The sequence below is a fragment of the Callorhinus ursinus genome, unplaced genomic scaffold (genome assembly GCF_003265705.2).
Source record: "Callorhinus ursinus isolate GAN/ISIS: 27379988/994484 unplaced genomic scaffold, GSC_fseal_2.0 scaffold21, whole genome shotgun sequence".
Classification (NCBI taxonomy): domain Eukaryota; kingdom Metazoa; phylum Chordata; class Mammalia; order Carnivora; family Otariidae; genus Callorhinus; species Callorhinus ursinus.
This window is the reverse complement of record NW_027397083.1, coordinates 15,274,226-15,292,581: the sequence shown is the minus strand read 5'-3', so window position 1 is coordinate 15,292,581 and position 18,356 is coordinate 15,274,226. Positions and strand designations below refer to the sequence as shown.

General features: G+C 54.2%; 1 protein-coding gene across 2 annotated transcripts in view; it reads right to left on the bottom strand.

Annotated features, from left to right (window-relative positions):
• Window positions 1-18,356, bottom strand: part of ABTB2 (ankyrin repeat and BTB domain containing 2) — a 170,087-nt gene that overhangs the window by 29,629 nt on the left and 122,102 nt on the right. For both annotated transcript variants that reach the window (XM_025878303.2, XM_073904781.1), the window contains exons 2-3: window positions 16,205-16,351; window positions 10,090-10,303 (exon numbers count right to left, since the gene is read on the bottom strand). In XM_025878303.2, the coding sequence (XP_025734088.1) occupies window positions 10,090-10,303; window positions 16,205-16,351 (361 nt within the window). The remainder of the gene's footprint in view (window positions 1-10,089; window positions 10,304-16,204; window positions 16,352-18,356) is intronic.

Here is an 18,356-nt window from a genome sequence, read left to right as displayed (position 1 = left end):
TCACCTCTGCTCGGGGTCCGGGATGGCTGACGAGAGACCACCAACTCTTCCACCGTACGCAAGCCAGACGGGCAAGGCCTCCAACCTGTTGAGGACCTACTACGTGTTGAGCAGGCATGAGACCACTCTGCACACATGACCCTATTTCTAATACAGCCACTGTGCAGGGGAGGTCTAATTATCAGTGTGCATTTTACAAATGTGGAGACTGAGGCTTTGAGGGGTTGGGACACAGATCCAAGGCCACATAGCTAGCCACTGGCAAACTGTACAGCTTTAAAAGGAAAAACAAACAGGTTCTGGGGTCTTTTGCGAGACCAAACTGCCACACGCAGAATGCTCTGAGCCTGCCATCTGGCTGAAACCCGGGAATCGGGCAGAGTAGACAAAGGGCTGGCCTCAGTGGCTCCCCCAGGCCAGCTTCTGCACCTACGGCCTCATCAGCCCTGAAATCAGCAGGGAACGGGAGGCTGGGCTGGGCCCCAGACCCTCAGGGGTATTCTCCGGACCTCTGAAGAGACTTTCCCCCCAAATTTCCAATATGAAAGTAGCAAAGCGGGGGCAAGTCCCAGGTGGCCGGTCCCGTGGGAGGAGGGGGATCCCTGTGTAGAGCTGTGTGGCAGGCAGGAAGAGCGGGCCGGAGAGCAGCCCGGCGGCCTGCAGACATCACCGGAGCTGCTCTCCTGTCCCCTCCGCGCTTGGGATGTCAGTGGCTCAGCCCTGGAAGCCACTGTTGAGAAAGCGAAGTCCATTCCCTGCAGGGCTGGGATTTCCCAGCACACCAAGGCTCCGTACTGCAGACAAAGAGGATTGTTACAAAAACAAAGCCTATGAATGAAGCCCCCAGGCCGGGTGGCTCCCTCCCAGTCTTCTCTTCTGTGAGCACCGGGGGGCCCCCACAATGGGGCAGGAAGTCAGCCGCAACAGGCAGCCCCCGGGGGCACTTGTCAACAGCAGGGCCGGGATCCTGCCCAGTCTCCATCCCCCGTTATCTGGCACTGCCGCTTCCTTTGTCTGCCCCCAATCCCTGGCTCATTCCTTGTCAGAGGCTGGACAGATGCCCACCGTCAGGCTGGCCACTGTGAGCCAGCACACGCTCGTCTGCCCAGGAAGAGGTCCCAAGTGATTGAGCGCCGGCCGCCTACGTCATGCTGGGTAGAGGCAGTGCTGCCCAAGAGACCCGGCTCCCAGGGTCCTGCCTCCTCTCTCCTGGGAGGTGGGAGGGACACAGCACCCCTGATGATGTGAATGCTGTGCTGTTATAATCAGGCCTCCCTGCCTGAGCTCCGATCTGTCTCTTCCTACCTGGGACCTTGGCTGCCTCTCCCACCCTCTCCAGGCCTCGGTCTGCTCATCTGTAAATGGGAACAGTAACCGCTTTCTCCAGGAGCTCTCGTGAAAATCTATCAGAGAGCCGTGTATGTAAAGTGCTTTACAGACTGTGAAGCTTTGACTAGATGCTTCCAGCCTGTGTAAAATACACCAGATTGTCTCATTCCCCAGCTGAAACCTAGTAACCACAGCCCATCTTGTGGGGGCATCGGGGCCAAACCAGCAAGCAAGGGGCCAGGGTACCCCAGTCACGGTGGAGAGCGTCTGACCCTCAGTCCGCTTGGTCTTTGAACCAATGGGTGGATGAAATTCGGGTTTTAAAGTTTTCTTCAATCCTTGGATGGTAGGTTGTGATCAATCTAAAGTTTGTACACATCTCTGTCCGAAGCAGGCCTCACTTAGTCCTTTGTGACATCTGGTCTACTTCACCCTCTCTGTCACTTGCCTGGCTCCCTGGCTTCTGTCAGGGCCGAGTTAAAGGAATTGCAGGGACTGAGGGCATGTATGTGAGAGGCAGAGAAAACATGCACTTTTTTTTTTTAGATTTATTTATTTGAGAGAGAGCGGGAGAGTGAGCGGGGGGAGGGATGGAGGGGCAGAGGGAAAGAGAGAATGTCCAGCAGACGCCCCGCTGAGCCTGACACGGGGCTCCATCTCACGACCCTGAGATCATGACCTGAGCCGAAACCAAGAGTCGGCCGCTTAACTGACTGAGCCAGCCAGGCGCCCCGAGAAAACATGCCTTCTGAGTAGACGTGATTTTTTAAAATTCACCATTGTTTCTGGATTATTTATGCATTAAACACGATTTAGTTGTTTTAGGCCTTCCATAAGGTTGACGAAAACAGTAATTACACGGATAATAGCAGCTACCACGTTTGAAGAAGCTTACTCTGTGCTAACTCCTTTAGACGTACAACCTCCCATAACTGCCACAAGAACCTCTGGAAGTAGATCAAGCCATTCTCCAGTGAAAGCTGAGAGGCTGAGGCCAGAGAAATGAAATAAGCTGCCCAAAGTCAGCCAGCTCGGAACTGGCAGAGCAGAGACCCCATGCTGCGGTCGTTCTGACACGAGAGTCCAACCTTCAGGCTCCTGTTTCATTAACCGAACAACTTAGCTAACAGCCTACTATGTGCCAGGGACTGTTCTGTGTGCCGGTCACACAGCGGGAACAAAGCCCATCTATGGTGCTCACATTCTAGAGGGTGGGGAGCGGGGGGCGGACAAGTAAGCAGACAGATGCGTCGCTGCCAGGTATCAGCGGGCCAAGGAAAGGTGCTCTGGAGGAAAGCAGCAGTGGGTAAAGTGACGGGGAGGGACCGGGCGTGGGAGGGACCACTTGCTGTGCACAGCGGCCTGTAAGCAAGCCCCTTCTGAGGTGACTGGGGGCGCCAGTCCGGGGAACACGGGGAAACAGGTACTAATTCACCCAATCACTATTCTGATTTCTTTGACTTCTACTTTGAGTAAGCAGATGGGAATTTAACGCACAGAAAGGGGGAGAGGAAAAGAGAAAAAAGAGCTTAACATTGCAAATCTTCTTGAAATGGTATTTAAGGGAACCCTAAGTCAGTCCCATCAAGCCCCCACTGCCATCATCTCTATTATTTGATAAGAAAACACTTTCGCAAGCTGAGCAAAAGATTAACGAGCCCACTTCTTCAGACTGAGCACACAGCCTATCCGTGGCGCTTCCTATTTATGTAAAGTGCTCGGCTGAGGGGAGACATCCCCCCTTCTGCATCTGGAATGGAACAAAGAGGCGCCTCTCCTCGCTTTGTACCTCTCTTGTACAGAGAGTATTTCCCCAGAACCTGGGGGGGGTGCCCCTTGGAGGCAGAATCTGGAAGCACAGGAACCATCAGACGTGGCTCACTTTACACAGGGGGGAAACTGAGGCTCAGACGGGAAGCTGGACTTGCTCAGATCCCAGAGCCAGAGGGGCAGGAACTGGACTTGACCCTCAGGCACCTCTGAGGATGTACTTTCCCCCTGGAGAGCTGCTCTAGCCCCACCTGGACGTATTAGCCTAGACACGCAGTCAGTGAGAACTTGAAAAAACAAACACCAAATTCTTGTGATTTTAAAATGTAGATCCAGTTTTGTCATGAAATAAATACTTTGAAACAACAAAGTCCTTCTGTGACTTTTGCTGCCCCATGCCACTTGGCCTGTCCCCATCTTCCTGTGGCTGTCCTTTAAGGCCCCGTTGAAATCCCGCTGCTCTGATGCCCTCCCCGAGCCCGCCAGGCCCCTTGAGATCCCCCTGAATATGGCCGTGGTGAGGATGACAGAGCATCCTGTGCTCCAGGAGCTGCTCCAGGAGCTGCTCCAAGGGCTTTCATTATATTAACTCGATCCCCACAATACCCCTGTTAAGAAGAGACCAAGGCATGGAAGCTAAATGGCATGCCTGAGGCCACCCAGTTCATCAGCGGCAGAGCTGGGACGGACCGGGCCGGCTGCACAGCCTGAGGGCCAACCTACACGTGACCATGCAGCGGGTGGGTTTTGCTCATTCTTGATCTCCTGTCCTGGTCTCCTTTCTTGGTCCAGCCTCCCTCATGAGGCTGGAGACTCCATCACAGAAGGCACTCTTCATAGTTCTCTCATATCCCTTCCCCACTGATTGTCAGAAGTACAGGGAGAAACGTGGGTTAATAAGCAAAGCACTGAAGATGGTATCTGCCACTTGGAATGTGCTCTCTAAATGCTGGTCAGGGCAGTGCTTGTAAGGAGTCACGTTACTAGTTGCATTATTAGCAGTGGTTCAGTTAGTAATATCAGTATTAGTAAGAGCAGTCACGTATTAGTACTTGAGAACCACCTTTTAAGAAATGCCATTCTAGGTCAACGAAGAGAGCCCACTCTGGGTGTCAAACATGTGTCATCTAAACACGTTTCTGACCAGTAATGAGGAGGAGGGTGGCAGCCGACATTTAACACGTATTTTTTATGAGCCAGGCACTGAGCTCAGTGCTTCGCCGTATTATCTCGCTTACTGCCGGTGGTCATTGTACCTTCGCCATTTTCCCAATGAGGAAACTGAGGCCTTGAAAGATGAGCTGACCCGCCATACTGCTGGAAGACAGCAGAGAGAACACCTCCAGGGTGACGTGAGAAGCTCATGGAATCTTTCTCCTCTTGGGCGGGATCTAAAACCCCAGGAGTGGACTTCGGGGGGAGTGAGGGGACCTGCAATGGCCGGTGCCTTGGCTGGCGTCACCACTTCCAAATTCTGTTCACACACTTGCTGGAAACTTCTTGACTAGCCTGACATGGAATGGAGCAGCTAAGAGCAGGGCCAGACACACACCGTCTTCCACCAGGACCCCACCCGGACGAGGGTTTCGTCCTCTGAGCAGCCCCGGAGCCTGAGCAGAGCTAGAGCTCTGGGAACTGCGTCCTCAGATGAGTATCAAACCAGCACGTTGGGCCCCTAGTCCCTCCTGAAGCTGTCTGGTGGGGCAGAACCACACACCGGACTGCTCTAGGCCGGGGCGCTGGGCTGGATCTCAGTAGGAAACACCTCTCCTCCCAGCATCAAGGCAAGCAGAGTCGGAAGGGCTGCCCGCCCTCTGCTCTCCTCACTCTCGGCAGGGTCCGGGCACTGAGTGAGGCAGGCTGGTGTGAGGGCAAAGAAGAACCAGCCAATCACAGCAAGCACCAAGCCAGAGGACGGGGCCAGAACCCTCCAGGCCAAACTGAGCCCTCTCCTTATCTTGGCCCACGTGGCCCTGGCTTCCCTGCAGCTTTGTCCTGCCCCCCGATTCCTTCTTCTCTACCACGTTGCTCCTGTCTGTCTTGGCTGGGGACCCCATTCTCCCCCGCCTTGCGGTCTCTGCACGCTGTTCCCTCTGCCCAGTACAAGTGGTCATGTTAATCATCATAGTAGCTCATATGTGGCATTTACTGTGTCCCAGGTCCTGTTCTAGAATATTAGGAATGTGAGCTCATTTAGACCTCGCACCTTACAAGTGATCGTAAGGACTATGTGTTGGTGGTCTATAGAACCGAGCTTTGGAGGAACCTACTGACCGAAGGCTCTAAAATCACTAAGTGGTAAGTCCAATCTGAAAGGCACGTGTTTGAATACAGTCCCCTCCTCAGACAGGGCTCTGGCAGTCTAGGAAGTCATGATGCCGGACACTTCCAGGCTCTGTCTCCCATCACTCTGGCTCGGCTCCCACGCTCCTCCTGGCTGAGCGTCCTGGGCCTCGGCAGCCCGCAAGCCTTCTGAGTGTGCTTCCCGCCAGTAAGGGACACTGGGCGGGGCCAGGGAGAGGCCCGGGCTCCAGCAAACGCACTGGTCTGTGGACAAGTGGCCTGCAGTCATTCCTAGGATTCCCAGATAGTCTCCGCTGCTGCTGCCATCAGATCAGATGCACCTGGGAATGCCACCTGCTGAGCCCGGGCCCTCCAGCGCCCGAGGTTCTGAAGCAGAAAATTGGTTCGCCTCCTGTGTGCCTCAGCCCTCTCTGCACCATGAACTATCTGTCTCCCTCACGGGTTCTGCTTGATGACGCTTTCCTCCAGCAATGTGCTGGCGAGCTGGCAGACCTCCTGCCGCTCCTGGGTGTCCATGCTGCCTTCCTCCCCTCTTCCCAGACGCCATCCCAGGAGGATGATGGCCAAGGAGGTATCTTCCACCCAGGATGCTCTTTCGGCTAGCTCATCCCACCGCCTCCAGGCACGACTAGCAAGGACCACACTTAGCCAGATGGCTGTCCATTCTCCTCCAGACCTCGGGGGAAGGAGGCTCCCCCATCTCCATGGGCAACGCTGGATCTCTGACAGCAAGTTCTTTCACTTTTCAAGCTTGGTCTCGGGTGATGACATGCCCTGCAGGGCAGCAGCTGTGACTAATCCTGTGTTTGAGACCCTGCCTTGTGCCTTGCCCGTGCCTGTGATGCAGAGCTGCCGGGCAGGAAAGGTGCTCTGGGAGGGCGCAGGGAGGTTCCATCTGTGAGGCTCTTCCAGGGTGGCAAGGGACGGGTGCTGGGAATGGACAGGCAGGTGGGGCCGGCATGGCCCTGGGAGACCCACCCGGGGAGCCTTGAGAGCTTGAGGACCAGGGCTTAGCAGCCGGGTGGGGCAGCTGCAGCTGGGCACAGTGAAGGGCAAGGGCTTTGAGGTCGGAGAGACCTGGTTCAAATCCCTGCCCAGCACTTAGCAGCTGGGTGCCCCCTCCGGCCTCGTGCCTTCATTTGTAAAATGGAGGTCATTCTAGCACCTACCTTGCTGATCTGTGGGGCACAAAAGAAACAAGGTAGGTAGAAAGGCTACCTTTTACGTGTACCGCACTTCGTCCTCCCCACTTTACAGGTGAGGAGCCTGGAGCGTGGAGGGGCCTGTGCGGGAGGCTGGACCAGGGTCGAGGCCTTGGGGCCAAAGCCTGGGCTCCTCTCCCTAGCGCTGCTGGCTCACTGTGACGGCACATACAAGTATGCTAGAGGGCCCGGCTGTCCCTTGCAAAGCCACCCCGCCTGCCTACCCTGGACTCCTACTGTTTCTGCAGCTCCTTCCTCCCACCACCTCCCCTCCCACACCCAGAGCAGGAGGCTCTGGGGAGACGGCCCCTCCCAGGGAGATACTAAAGCCCGACTGAGCCGTGCAGAGGCAGCACATGACTTCGCAGGGAAGGCCATCAGCCTCACACAGAGAGAGGAACGCGTGTCCCACCCTTTATCAGCATGGATGGGGTCACACGGCCTCCTGTGGGAAGGAAGAAGGACCATTTCCTCCAAGCGGAAATCTCTGAGCACAGACCTGGATGGCATCAATCAATGCTACCATGTGGCCAAACCCATTCCACCAAACTGAGCTCCTTAGCCTCTGTGAGCAAGGCAGTGGGAAGAGATCACTAAATCCCCACAGACCCAGAACTCCCCAAGCCATCCACTCCCTGAACGGAGGCCTGCAGGACCCCATTCCACCATCACACCGGCAGTCAGAGGCTCTGGATTCTGGCTGGGTGCACTTGGCCCCCACACTCCTCACATGGGACAGATGGAGGAACTTCAAGAGTCAATGAAATGGGGGTATAGGGGGCAGAAAGAGACAGACAGCCATCCCCAGACTCACAAAAGCAAAGCTCTGTTACCCTGGAGCCAAGTCCGGCTATTTGTGTGTATAGAGAGGAGGTTTCCCCAGAGCTCTGGTGAGGATACCAGCGTGGCGGTGCCTTGAGGAGACGTGTGGCTTTGCCTGCCATGGAACGTGAGCTTGGTGGCCCCCAGGAAGGGCCAGCCAGGGTCCCCAGGGCCTGCCCCATCCAACGGAGTCCAAGCATGGCAGGACCCCTTTCAGTAGCCAGGAGCCGGGCCACCACACGGCTGTCAGGCTGTCTGCCAGCCTGGGTATTTTTAGGGTGTCCTCCTTTTTGTGCCCAAATCTGAAATGTCTGGATACTTTTTTCCTAATGGTGGTTCCAATTCCTCGTGTATCTAATATTCATTCGAAATGATTCATGGAAAAATGGCTTAGCTACCAATTTTTTTGTGCCACAGACAGGGTGGATGTTAAATAATGAGATATCTACACACACACACACACACACACACACACACACACACGTTGCCACTGAAGCTTAGCTACTATGATCACGTCCACACAACAGCCCAGGTCATACAGAAACCCCGCTGCTGTGCTGTAGAGCACTGGGGCCGGGAATTCTCCCAGGAGGAAGGCCAGAGGGCAGCCACCAAGACAACCAAGGGGTTCTGGGCACGACGGCTGCAGAGGAGCACCTCCCTGGCTTGCCCCACGGCCAACGGCCACGGTCACCACCAGAGGGCCAAGCGGCCCAGGCCAGGGCAGTGGGCCCAAAGAAGGCTCTTCATCTTCTCCCAGACACATTTGCTTGGGTGATCAGGCCCTGCCTAGCACCCTTGGGACCTCATCAAAAAACCAGCGAGTCCCCTGCACCCTTCACAGGTTTTCCTTGCCCTTTCTCCCGCCCAGCCAACTCTGGAAACCACAGCAATTTCTCCACAAAGCAGAAACAGCTGTGGCTTTGGGCCTCTTCTCTGGTTCCACCTTCCTGCCGGGTGCTTCCTTCAGGAAGCCTGGAGCCTCCCCCCGCTGCCTTCTTGCTCGGGGTCAGGCCCGGAGTAACTTACCTGGGCCCTGCATCCACTGTCCATCTCCCAGACGATCTAATAAAGACACTGGTTATCATCAAGCAGCGGCAGCCTTTACTGGAAACCTACTACATGTGTGTCCCTGGGCCATGGCTGCTTTATGTCTCCTGTCTCATAGTACTGCACGTGTACTGGTTGTGAGCACAGCCTCGGCAAGTTATCAAATCTCTCTCTGCCTCCACTTCCTCATCTGTCAAATGGGGCTGTGAAGCACACGCATTTCCTGTGGGTACACATGCCAAGTGCTCAGCACGGTGCCTAGCGCCTAGTAAGTACTCAGGAAATGTTGACCATCACAATTCAGTCCTTACAACTGCTTCATTACCACTGCCCTGTTTATAGCAGAGGAGGTGGAGGCTCAGAGAGGTCTGAAACCTTGCACAAAGTTCTCAAGGTCCATGAACGCTGTTTGTGCCCAGACCCCTTGACTCCTGGGCCACGGCATTCCCAGCCTGCAACGTTTGCCATGTGTCCGCAGGATTTCCCATACTTTCATGATGGCTGTTTTGAATGAGCTGCAGTGCACCGCACCTTTGTTTTCTGTGACCATGGGGGCAATGGAGAAGCGGGCCTGGCCGGGGAGCAGGCGTGAGGACCGCAAAGTTGACGAGACCCAGTGCCTCTCCAAGGCAGCAGGCCAGCTGGGGTGGGGGGCCTGGGAAAGCTGTAGCCTTCGCTCTTCAAGGCTGTAGGCCATCTTCCTCCATCATGTGGCACAGAGCCCCTCAGGCTCGCTCCCTCTCCGGGGCCTATGGAGTGCTGGAATGCATGCCGATGGTGCTTTCTAAACCAAGGGCACGTCTTCCTTACTCCCAGGACCTTTAAGCATGCAACTCTTGAGCCCCTGGACAGACCCTGCTGGGTGGCCATGTTAACCATGAGGCGAGGCTCATGCTAGCATATATGATGTTCTGGGCAAATTATAAAAAAGCATCCTCTCTAGGGAGAAAAATTTTAAAAGGCAGCAGCCCTCTGAGGAAGACCAACTAGAAAAGGTACCTGGTCTTCAGGCTGACATGACCCTGTGTTTGTCTCCCACTTGTGCCCCTCACTGGGTCCCCCTGTGCAGGGCAAAACCTTCACATCTGTTTTTAGCAGCCCTGCTCTCAGCCAGGGAAGGGTTAGGATTCTGTAGAGAGAGCAGCAGGCCTGGGTCCTGGGGCTATTCAACCACTAACCTGCCAGAGCCATGATGCTCTCGTCCATAGCCTGAGCGGACGGGGCAGGGTAGAGCAGGCCTTAGGTCCCTGCCGACAATGGAAATGGTGGCATCGCCCCAATCACAGGAGGTGACAGCTACCATCGACGGAAGGCCCGTTCCACCCAGACGCTGTCCTGAGCGCTTTTCCTCAGAGCCCTCACTCGCTCAGTCCTCACTAGCACCTTTCCCGGCAGCTGTGAATACCTGCTTTTATCAAAAGGGTGACTGAATGTCAGAGAGCCCAGGAAGTGAGCGTTAGCGCTGGAGCACCCGAGACAGAAGCCCAAATCCATTCTGAGCCTCGACGACCCCAGGCCACCCCCGCCCAGGGTGAACAGCACAACGGCACGCCAGGGCCAGGCCTGTGCTGGCCGCATCCCACCCGCTGAACAGCCCCGGGGAGACCCCTACCGTTCGTTGTTCAGGGCCATCCTTGGGGGGTCCAGGTTGGGGTTCTCCATGGACTCCATCTGTGGACAGCGCAGGAAGTAGTAGAGCGTGTGGAGGGCGTCGGGGGACCAGGTGATGGGCTGGGGCGGCTGGCGGGCCTGGCGGGCGGGGCTGGAGCCCGGGCAGAGCGGGCGGCGCCCCTGCATGTGGTGCATGGCGCGGGACACCAGGTCACCTGTGGGGAGGGCGGAAGAGAAAAGAAGTCTGAGTTCACCAGCCCCATCCTTCCAAGGCTCCTGTGGCTCCCCTGGCCGCGGCGCGGAATTACTGTTTCCCCGGGAGCCAGCAGGCAGAGGTGGAGACTGTCACCCGAGACACACACCAGCAATTTCGTTTTCCTTTCCCAGCCAGGCTGGCCCGAACAGCCGCGCTACAGACTTGGCAGGGCTGGTCTCTTTCAGAACTTATGCTAATGTGGTTTCTCTTTCAACATCCCCACTCCCTCCACCACCCCGCGGGCCTTTCCCCAGCCCTTTGACCCAGGGAGCCCCGGCCTCTGACACACAGTGCCAGGCTGCGCGGTGGCCCTTCCCCGGGCCATCCTGCCCAAAGCCCAGGTGCCTCCGCAGGGCAGGTCCCTCCATCCCCAACACATCGGGTTAGACAACCGTGGCCACCGGCCCCGAGTGCTCAGTGTGTGCCGAGTGTTTGGTTTCCCAGAAATGGGCTCTCATTTGATCCTTTTAACACTGGAGCCCAGTATTATCCCCATTTTATAGGTGAAGCAATTGAGGCTTATCTGGTAAACGAACACTTAACTGACCCCCTACGTTTCCCCGGTCACAGGGAGGCCAAGGTGCACAGAGCTTAACCAGCCAAGGTCCTGTGGCTAGTAAATGGTAGGCTCTGGATTTGAATGCAGGCATGAACTGAACTGTGACCCAGGCCTGACCCACCGAAGTCTGTGGGGTCCTCAGGTCCTCATATCCTGCACGGTGTTAACTGCCCAAGTCAAGTCTTTTCAATATCCCACTGGCCTGGGACAGGAAATGTCCCCATCATTGTGTGAGGCCACAATGCTGAGACAGGATGGGCCACACAGCCCCAGGCACCTGCAGGCTCCTCTGTTCTGGGACGAGTGGCACCCTTCCATTCTCCTCAGGCCTGAGAACTGAGGGGGGCCTTGCCTGGGGGCCAGCTCCCCCTTCTCCCCCCTGCCACGGCAGTTCCTTAGAGATAGCTCCTTCCAGAGAAAGCCTCTGGACAAGGCTGGCCCTCAGGCGAAAGAAAAGAGGTTTTAATCTGGTGAAGAGCACTCAGTGAGTGGCAGAACCAGGTCATTTATTCAATTAACCTTCATGATACAGCCTCCATGAGTCTGGTTCTCTGCTCCCCTGCGTCCCTAGCACCTGCATGGGGTCTCCTGCATGATAGGCACCCCTCCCCAACATTTGCAGAATCATGAAAGAGCCTTACACATCCATTTCATTTTAAAATACAGCTTCTGGAGGGGCTTGACTTGAGCCCATTAGTGGCCAACTTCTCCTGGGACAGCCTCAGCGACAGTGTCTGGCTTCCGAGCAGGGAAAATGACATCCCTGAAGTTGGAGACCTCCACGCCCCGCTCCCCTTTGTCTCTCCACACCTGACTCTGCTTGTCCCTGTGACTGTAGCTCAGCTGCCTGGGTACCTCGTGACTTATGGACCCCTGGCTCCCATCCCCAAGACTGATTTAATTGGTCTGGGCATCCTCTTTTGTAGAAGTTCCCTTGGTGAATCTCCTGTGCAGTGAGGTTACAGAATCGCCAGGTTAATGGACGAGAGCCCAGATTCCAGAGTCAGCTATGCCTGGCTTCCAATCAGGGCTCTGCTATTTCCAACCATATGCCTTACAGAAGTTTCTCATCAGAGCCTCCATTTCCTCATCTGTAAAATGGAATCTACCTATCTAACCTCAAAACTGTGAGGATTCAAGTAAGTGTAAAACACTCTTAACATCATGCTTGGCAGAGTACTTGGTAAAGATGAACTATAACACCATTACCATTAATGTCTTATTGCTATTATTCCTCTATCTTCCAGGCCATCTTATACGCTGCTCTTCCTTCCAGGATTCTTTTCCATGCAGTCAAGCCTTGCCCCATATTTCCCAGGATGGGAGGAGTCTGAGCCCTGAGATGCTGGGTCCCAGCCCTGCCCTCGGGCTCCTGGGTGGCAGAAACTGGCATCAACAACCCCCAGACCAACCCGCCTCACGCCAGCTAGTTGTAAAGCTAAGGTGGATGCAATCAGCTGAAACCTGGCTTCCATTTCTCCAGGTCAAAATGTCATAACTTTTGGCAGCATCACAGGACCACAAGGAGAAGTCAGAGTCCCTGATAGCATCAAAGAGAGACCTTGTGGAAACACTTCAAAGGCCTGACAAGGGAGAAGCCATTATCATTAATTATGTTTATGATTGTTTTATTGTTATTGGTGTAGAACCCTTTTGGCAGCACGTTACCAGCCAGAATCAAGGAAGAAATGGAAGCGACTCTTAAGCATTCCCTAAAAGGAAGCGGAGTACAAAGAGAGGCCTTCCAAAGATTTGGGGTGGGGGGAAGGGCCACAAAAGCAGCAGGACGGCCACTGGAGACGCAGGTCCCCAGCCTCTCCGCTCCAGGCCCAGCTGCGTGCCGTCAGTCTCTCAGAGACCAAGAAGCAGATGCCTGCAAACAACTCTGATCATGCATCTAAAAACTCACACTGCTCGGCAGCCCTCCCTTTCGGCCAAAGCCAACCACTCGCCTTGGGTATTCTCCCCAGTGGGCTTCCTCCCTGCCACCTCATATTTTTTAGGCTCAAGAGATGGCAAAAATAGACTAGATCTCATCTAATCTCCACAACTTCCCCGTGAGGGAGGTATTTCCATTTTACAAATGAGGAAACAGGCTCAGAGAAGTTAAATGATTTGTCCCGGCTGTACCAGTAAGTGAACCAGCCAGGACTCGACCTGGGGACCCTGAATCCCAGACGCATGCTCTGGGCCATGGCTCCATGAAAGTGTGGTCTGTGCACTGGGACAGGGCTGCAAACTGTTACTGTTTGTGATTGGATCAAAATAAGCTAATTTTAGAAACTGAGAGTGAGCTTTAAAAAAGTCTCACGGCAATTTGACAGAGTGATTTAATAATTTTTTAAAAACTGGCTTGCTTTTTACATGTCTTTGGTTTCGTGTTTCTCGACATGCGTTTTCTATTCTATTTTACAAAGATTTCAGTCTGCAACAGAGTCGGGGCATAGCATCTGGGTGCGTCACCACAGCTGACTTGAGAAGTCATGGCCCAGACTGGCCTGCACTCTTGCTTTCACGCAGGTGAGCGCACAGAGCTGCTCCAGAAATGTCCTTGTACTTGAGAATCAGCTGATCCCAAGCTCGATGAAACCTCAGTCTGAAGCCCAGAAATGCCCACAAGGCACAGAAAAGCAAGCCCATACTGCTGGCTAATCAGGAGAGCCTCGGTGAGAGGTGCTGCGGGCTCCTCATCTCTCCAACCCTCATTATGAGCCATCAAATAAAAGCAGGCAAGATCTGCAAGGTAACTCTGTCTTCAAAATGAGGCCTATGCCATCTGGCTACCTTTAAAAAGATATACTTAGGTTTGTTTATCTCGTACTCCCTCCCATTTACCTTTTTGTGGGGAGAGAGGGACAGAGAAAAATACAAGTGCCTACATTCCCTGTGCAGCCAGGCCTGATACAAGGAAGAAACTTCCAAACCCACCTGGCAGGCTGGTCCTGGCTAGGTGCAGGGAGTTAATGAATGTTAAACCTACGGTAAACTTTTAGGTACAAGGAGCTCAGAGTGCCAAGTATCACTAGCCTCATTAAGTTCTTTAGTCTCAGAGAGAAAATCTGCATTATCTGCCTCCACCTTCGCCTCCTCCCTCCTTCACTGTGGGTTAGCAAAAACCTTGGTTTCAGGGTGGGGAGGTGGGGCAACGTGGCATATGATCCAGCCTGTTCCGTCATCTGTAAAAAGATGCGAAGGGAATGCATCTTTCCTTTGCCCCAAGGAGCTGGGCCAGGGTGTGGGTCCATCTTAGGTGGGTTTTGGGAGGCAAACATTGGACAATACAGAACTCATTCTTTTACACACACACACACACACACACACACACACACACACACACACAGCATCATGTACTATTCTAATTGTGGGAATATGGTATAGCAGGGAATAAAACAGAAAGTCTATTCTCATGAAGCTGACATTCTAGTCAGGGGAAAGAAATGACAAACTATTTACAAGTAAATATGATACATTTTAAGTGGTGACCAGTGCTTTGAATGAACTAAAGTTGTAAGGGGATGGAGACTGAGGAATGAGAATGGGGTGCTCATCTATACAGGGGATGCTCAGGGAAGGCCTGTCTAATAAGGTGTCATTTGGGCAGAGCCTTGAAGAAAATGAAATGAAGGACGAACATAGTTGGGTATCTGGGGGACATGGTCACAGGCAGAGGGAAGAGCCAGTGCAAAGACCCTGGGGAGGGAGGATCTTGGCCAGGAGGCCAGGGTGGCAGGAGCACGGTCCACAAGAGAAGAGTAGTAGGTGATGAAGCCAGATCATGTACTGGACTTTGGGCTATGGGGAGAATTTTAGATTTCACTGAGTGAGCTGGGAAGCCATGGAGGATGGAGCGGTTATTGAGCAGATGAGTGACACAATCCAATTTGTGTTTGACATGGCCCTAGATTGCGCTGAGTTGACAGGAGTGGAGATGGCAAAAGGGGCAAACTAAAACTTGGGATATTGTTAGAAGGTAGAACCAATAGGGGCTGAATGATAAGGGCAGAATGATGACAAGCCCCTCCCCTGAGGAAAGTTTCTGAATGGTTCTCCCTTTGCCTAGCTGTGGATTATCATGGGCACAGAGGCGGCCATGGTAAAAGGCAAAGGATCAGACTCCAATCCTGATGTCGGCTCCTTGAGATGCTGGTGGCCAGGCTGCTAGCCACGTCTAGGAAGCCCATAGCCCCAAGCAAGTAGAAGGGTGACCACTTAAGCCAGACATACCTGAGCCCACTTCCTACAGGGACCTGGGGCAGCCAGGCACCAGCCCTGACTTCTGTGACGCCCCCAGGAGACAGAGCCAGAAGTCCTGCCTTCTCTCCCAGCCCTATGATGCATCTGCTCTGTGACCTTGAACCAGGCACTTTCTTTCCTGCTCTGGGAAGGAGGAGGAGGGAGGGAGGGAGAAAGCAGTGTCCTGAAGAAACAAAAGGGTTGCCATTCACCATTTAGAAAGCTCAAGGAAATCACAAATGGGAAGGGCTAGAGCAGAGTGAAACTGCACCTGTTTCCACACCATGCACCTCGACCCCTGTGTGTGTCCCCGCCCACCACTGGGCGGTCTCATGGGGCCACATAGGAGAACTGAGGAGGAGGAGTGTGCAGTCTCATTTCTTAAATAACTGGGACAATGAGAGAGAGAGAGAGAGAGAGAGAGAGAGAGAGAGAGAGAGAGATATCAGGAGATGCATGAGATTTCTTGCCTAACACACTCTTTTGAAGCATTGCCAAACAGTAATGCCCTAGCCTAAGGGGTTTCCAACTGTGTTCTGCAGGGCCCTGAGATGCCAGGAGAAGCCCAGGGCCACTGCAGGGCTGAGGCCACCCCAGCACAACCAACTTCACTCTGCTTTTATCTTCCATTTTCTGCACTGAGATTTCCGGGGGCACTTTAAGAAAGAACAGCAGTTGTAAATGCAGAGCACTGTGGGCCAGGCAGGTGAAATGAATGAACGGATCGGGCCAGCTATAGAACACCAAGCTATATGACAATGCAGGGGACACATGCTGCCCACTTTGCTGCTACTTAGCTCCCCCTGATCACTGCACTGCAGGAAGGGGGTGCGGAGGCACTAGGTCATCTGATTTTTCAAGAGAAACCAGAGGTCCAGATTTGTGTATGATTCAGCCCATGTGCCAACCAAACCATACATGCTTGTGGGCCACCAGTTTGCCATCTCTGGCCTAGAAGGATCTGGCTTTCAGAGACAGTGTGGAGGAGGAGGAGGCTGGAATCTAGAAGGTGAACTCTTACCCGACCTCCCCCTTAGAGCCAGCTAGACTGGGATGCACCACACTTACTCAGCTCTGAAATGCTTCCCACACAGGTGGCCAGGAGGGACTGCTCCAGGGTCCGGAGCTCCAGCTGAGCATAGGCATCGGCTCGCTCGTCGTGGCCCAGGGACCCACCGTTGTAAGGACTGAAGTACGCGGGGAGGGAGAGGACACCTGTGGGGAAACAGGTAGACAGGTAAGTTCAGGAAGGGAGAAAAGGTCCACAGGCCCAGCCCTGCAGCTTCTGGTAGAGGGGGGTAGGGGGGGCTGTAGTCAGTGGGCAAATGTCAAAGCTGCACTTGAGGACATTTGAGTTCTACAGAAGCCAGAATGAGGAGCAGCCCACTTGTAGATGTGGTTTCTTGGAGCTGCAGAAGGAACTGGCCTACCCGAGCTCCTGGGCCATATAAGAATTCATTCATTCCTTCACTTCTTCATTCACTGACTATTGAGAGTGTCTCCCTCGGCCCAGGCCTCGTGTGACATTCAGGACGCTGGGGTGACAAAGAGACCTGGCTTTGCCTTCACAGACCTCAGGGGATTGAGTGCCCACTGTGCCCACCTGAAGGGTGGGACCGCCCCCTCCCCGAGTCCTCCCACTGCCTCATGCTGTCCCCGTTCCCTCTTCCTGCCAAGAAAGGGACGAGAACAAATCACAGAGAAAGGGGATGCATCCCAGCCACTGGCCAAGTCCAATTAGTGTTTTTCATTAGCACTTCAGGGCCAGAGGGACAGAGCTGTCAGAATCAATCCCAGAGGGTGACAGCCTGTAAATTTGTGTGGCTTCTTAGAAAGCACCAGAAAAGCAAAATCAGACTGGCTTAAAATTACATGTTGGTTCTTAAGAGCCCGTGGCCACAGAGATTCCCAGCTTTCAGTAACTGCTGTTTCTTCAGTCAATGCATCTTTGTCCCACAGCCCCGGGAACTTTTTTTTTTTTTTTAAAGAAAAATACCCACAGGAATTTAATCGGTCACTTTTGGGAAGATCTCTTAAAATTCCTTAAGATAGCTGGAGAACCCCTGGGATGTGGCCAAATCCGGGTGAGAATTCCCTATCCTGCACACAGAAATGTGATGACGATGGTGACAGCCAGAGAAGGTGAAGCAGGACAGTCAAGACAGGGCCTTGGAGCTGGAACGTTTGGGTTCCTGATTCTGGCTCTGGCACCAGCGGTGTGATCTCGGGCCAGTGGCTTCCCTTCTCTGTGCCTCGGATTCCTGGCGCCATAGCTAAGGGTAAGGCAAGCCCCTGGTTCGTAGTGAGACCGTGAGGACGGACTGAGCTGCGGATGTCCATGCTTGCACCAGTGTATGCCACCGAGGAAGGGCTCTGTTGGGAGCTGTTGCTGTTATTTCTGCTATGTGCTGGGAATGGAGGCTTAATTTACTCCACGAATTTATCCTTTCTGCAAGGCAGGCACTGCTGTGTCCAACTTAGATCTTGGAGGACTGATGTTCAGAGAGTTTGAATAACTCGTTCAACTTAGTGGCAGAGCTAGGAGCCGAGTCTGGATGCGGCGAGCTTTCAAATGGGTACGCTTCTCCCCTCTTGGAAGCCCACATCCGAGGAGCACCCCACCAAGGCTCACCTATGGCCGTCTCACCTCTGCCCAGTTCACCCAAGAAGCCCCCCACTGTGTTCCATGGGGTGGGGGGCAAACACACACGGCAGTCTTCCTCCTGCCCAGACCCTGCAGTGTTCTCTGATGGCTCTGCTGACAGTCCGCCCTGCCCTCCTCACCTGGCCTCCCCCTGACCCAGCCTCCCTGCCTCCTCCATGCTGCCTCACTACCCCCCCCCCCCGAGTCCCCCGTCACCCCTCCTGCATGGCAGCGGCCCCTCCCCTCCCATCTGGTGCCCACACGGCACGGCAGGGCATCAAAGCACTTCCTCAGAGCACTGTTTCCAGTGGGAGAAGGAGGAGGGCATGATGGGGTTCCCCCTGCCCCCTAGCCCTGTATCCCAAAGCAGAAACTCTCCCTGAGGCTGAGTACCCAAACACATTAGGAACAGCTGGCTCTGAGAATTAAAACAAGTAAAACAAAAGAGAATTTGCTCCTCTCCAACACACACATACACACACACACACGCACGTATGCATACTCCAACCCATACACGCATGTGTGCGTGCACACACACACACACCTGTGCCAACCCAGAGACACACACACATGCAC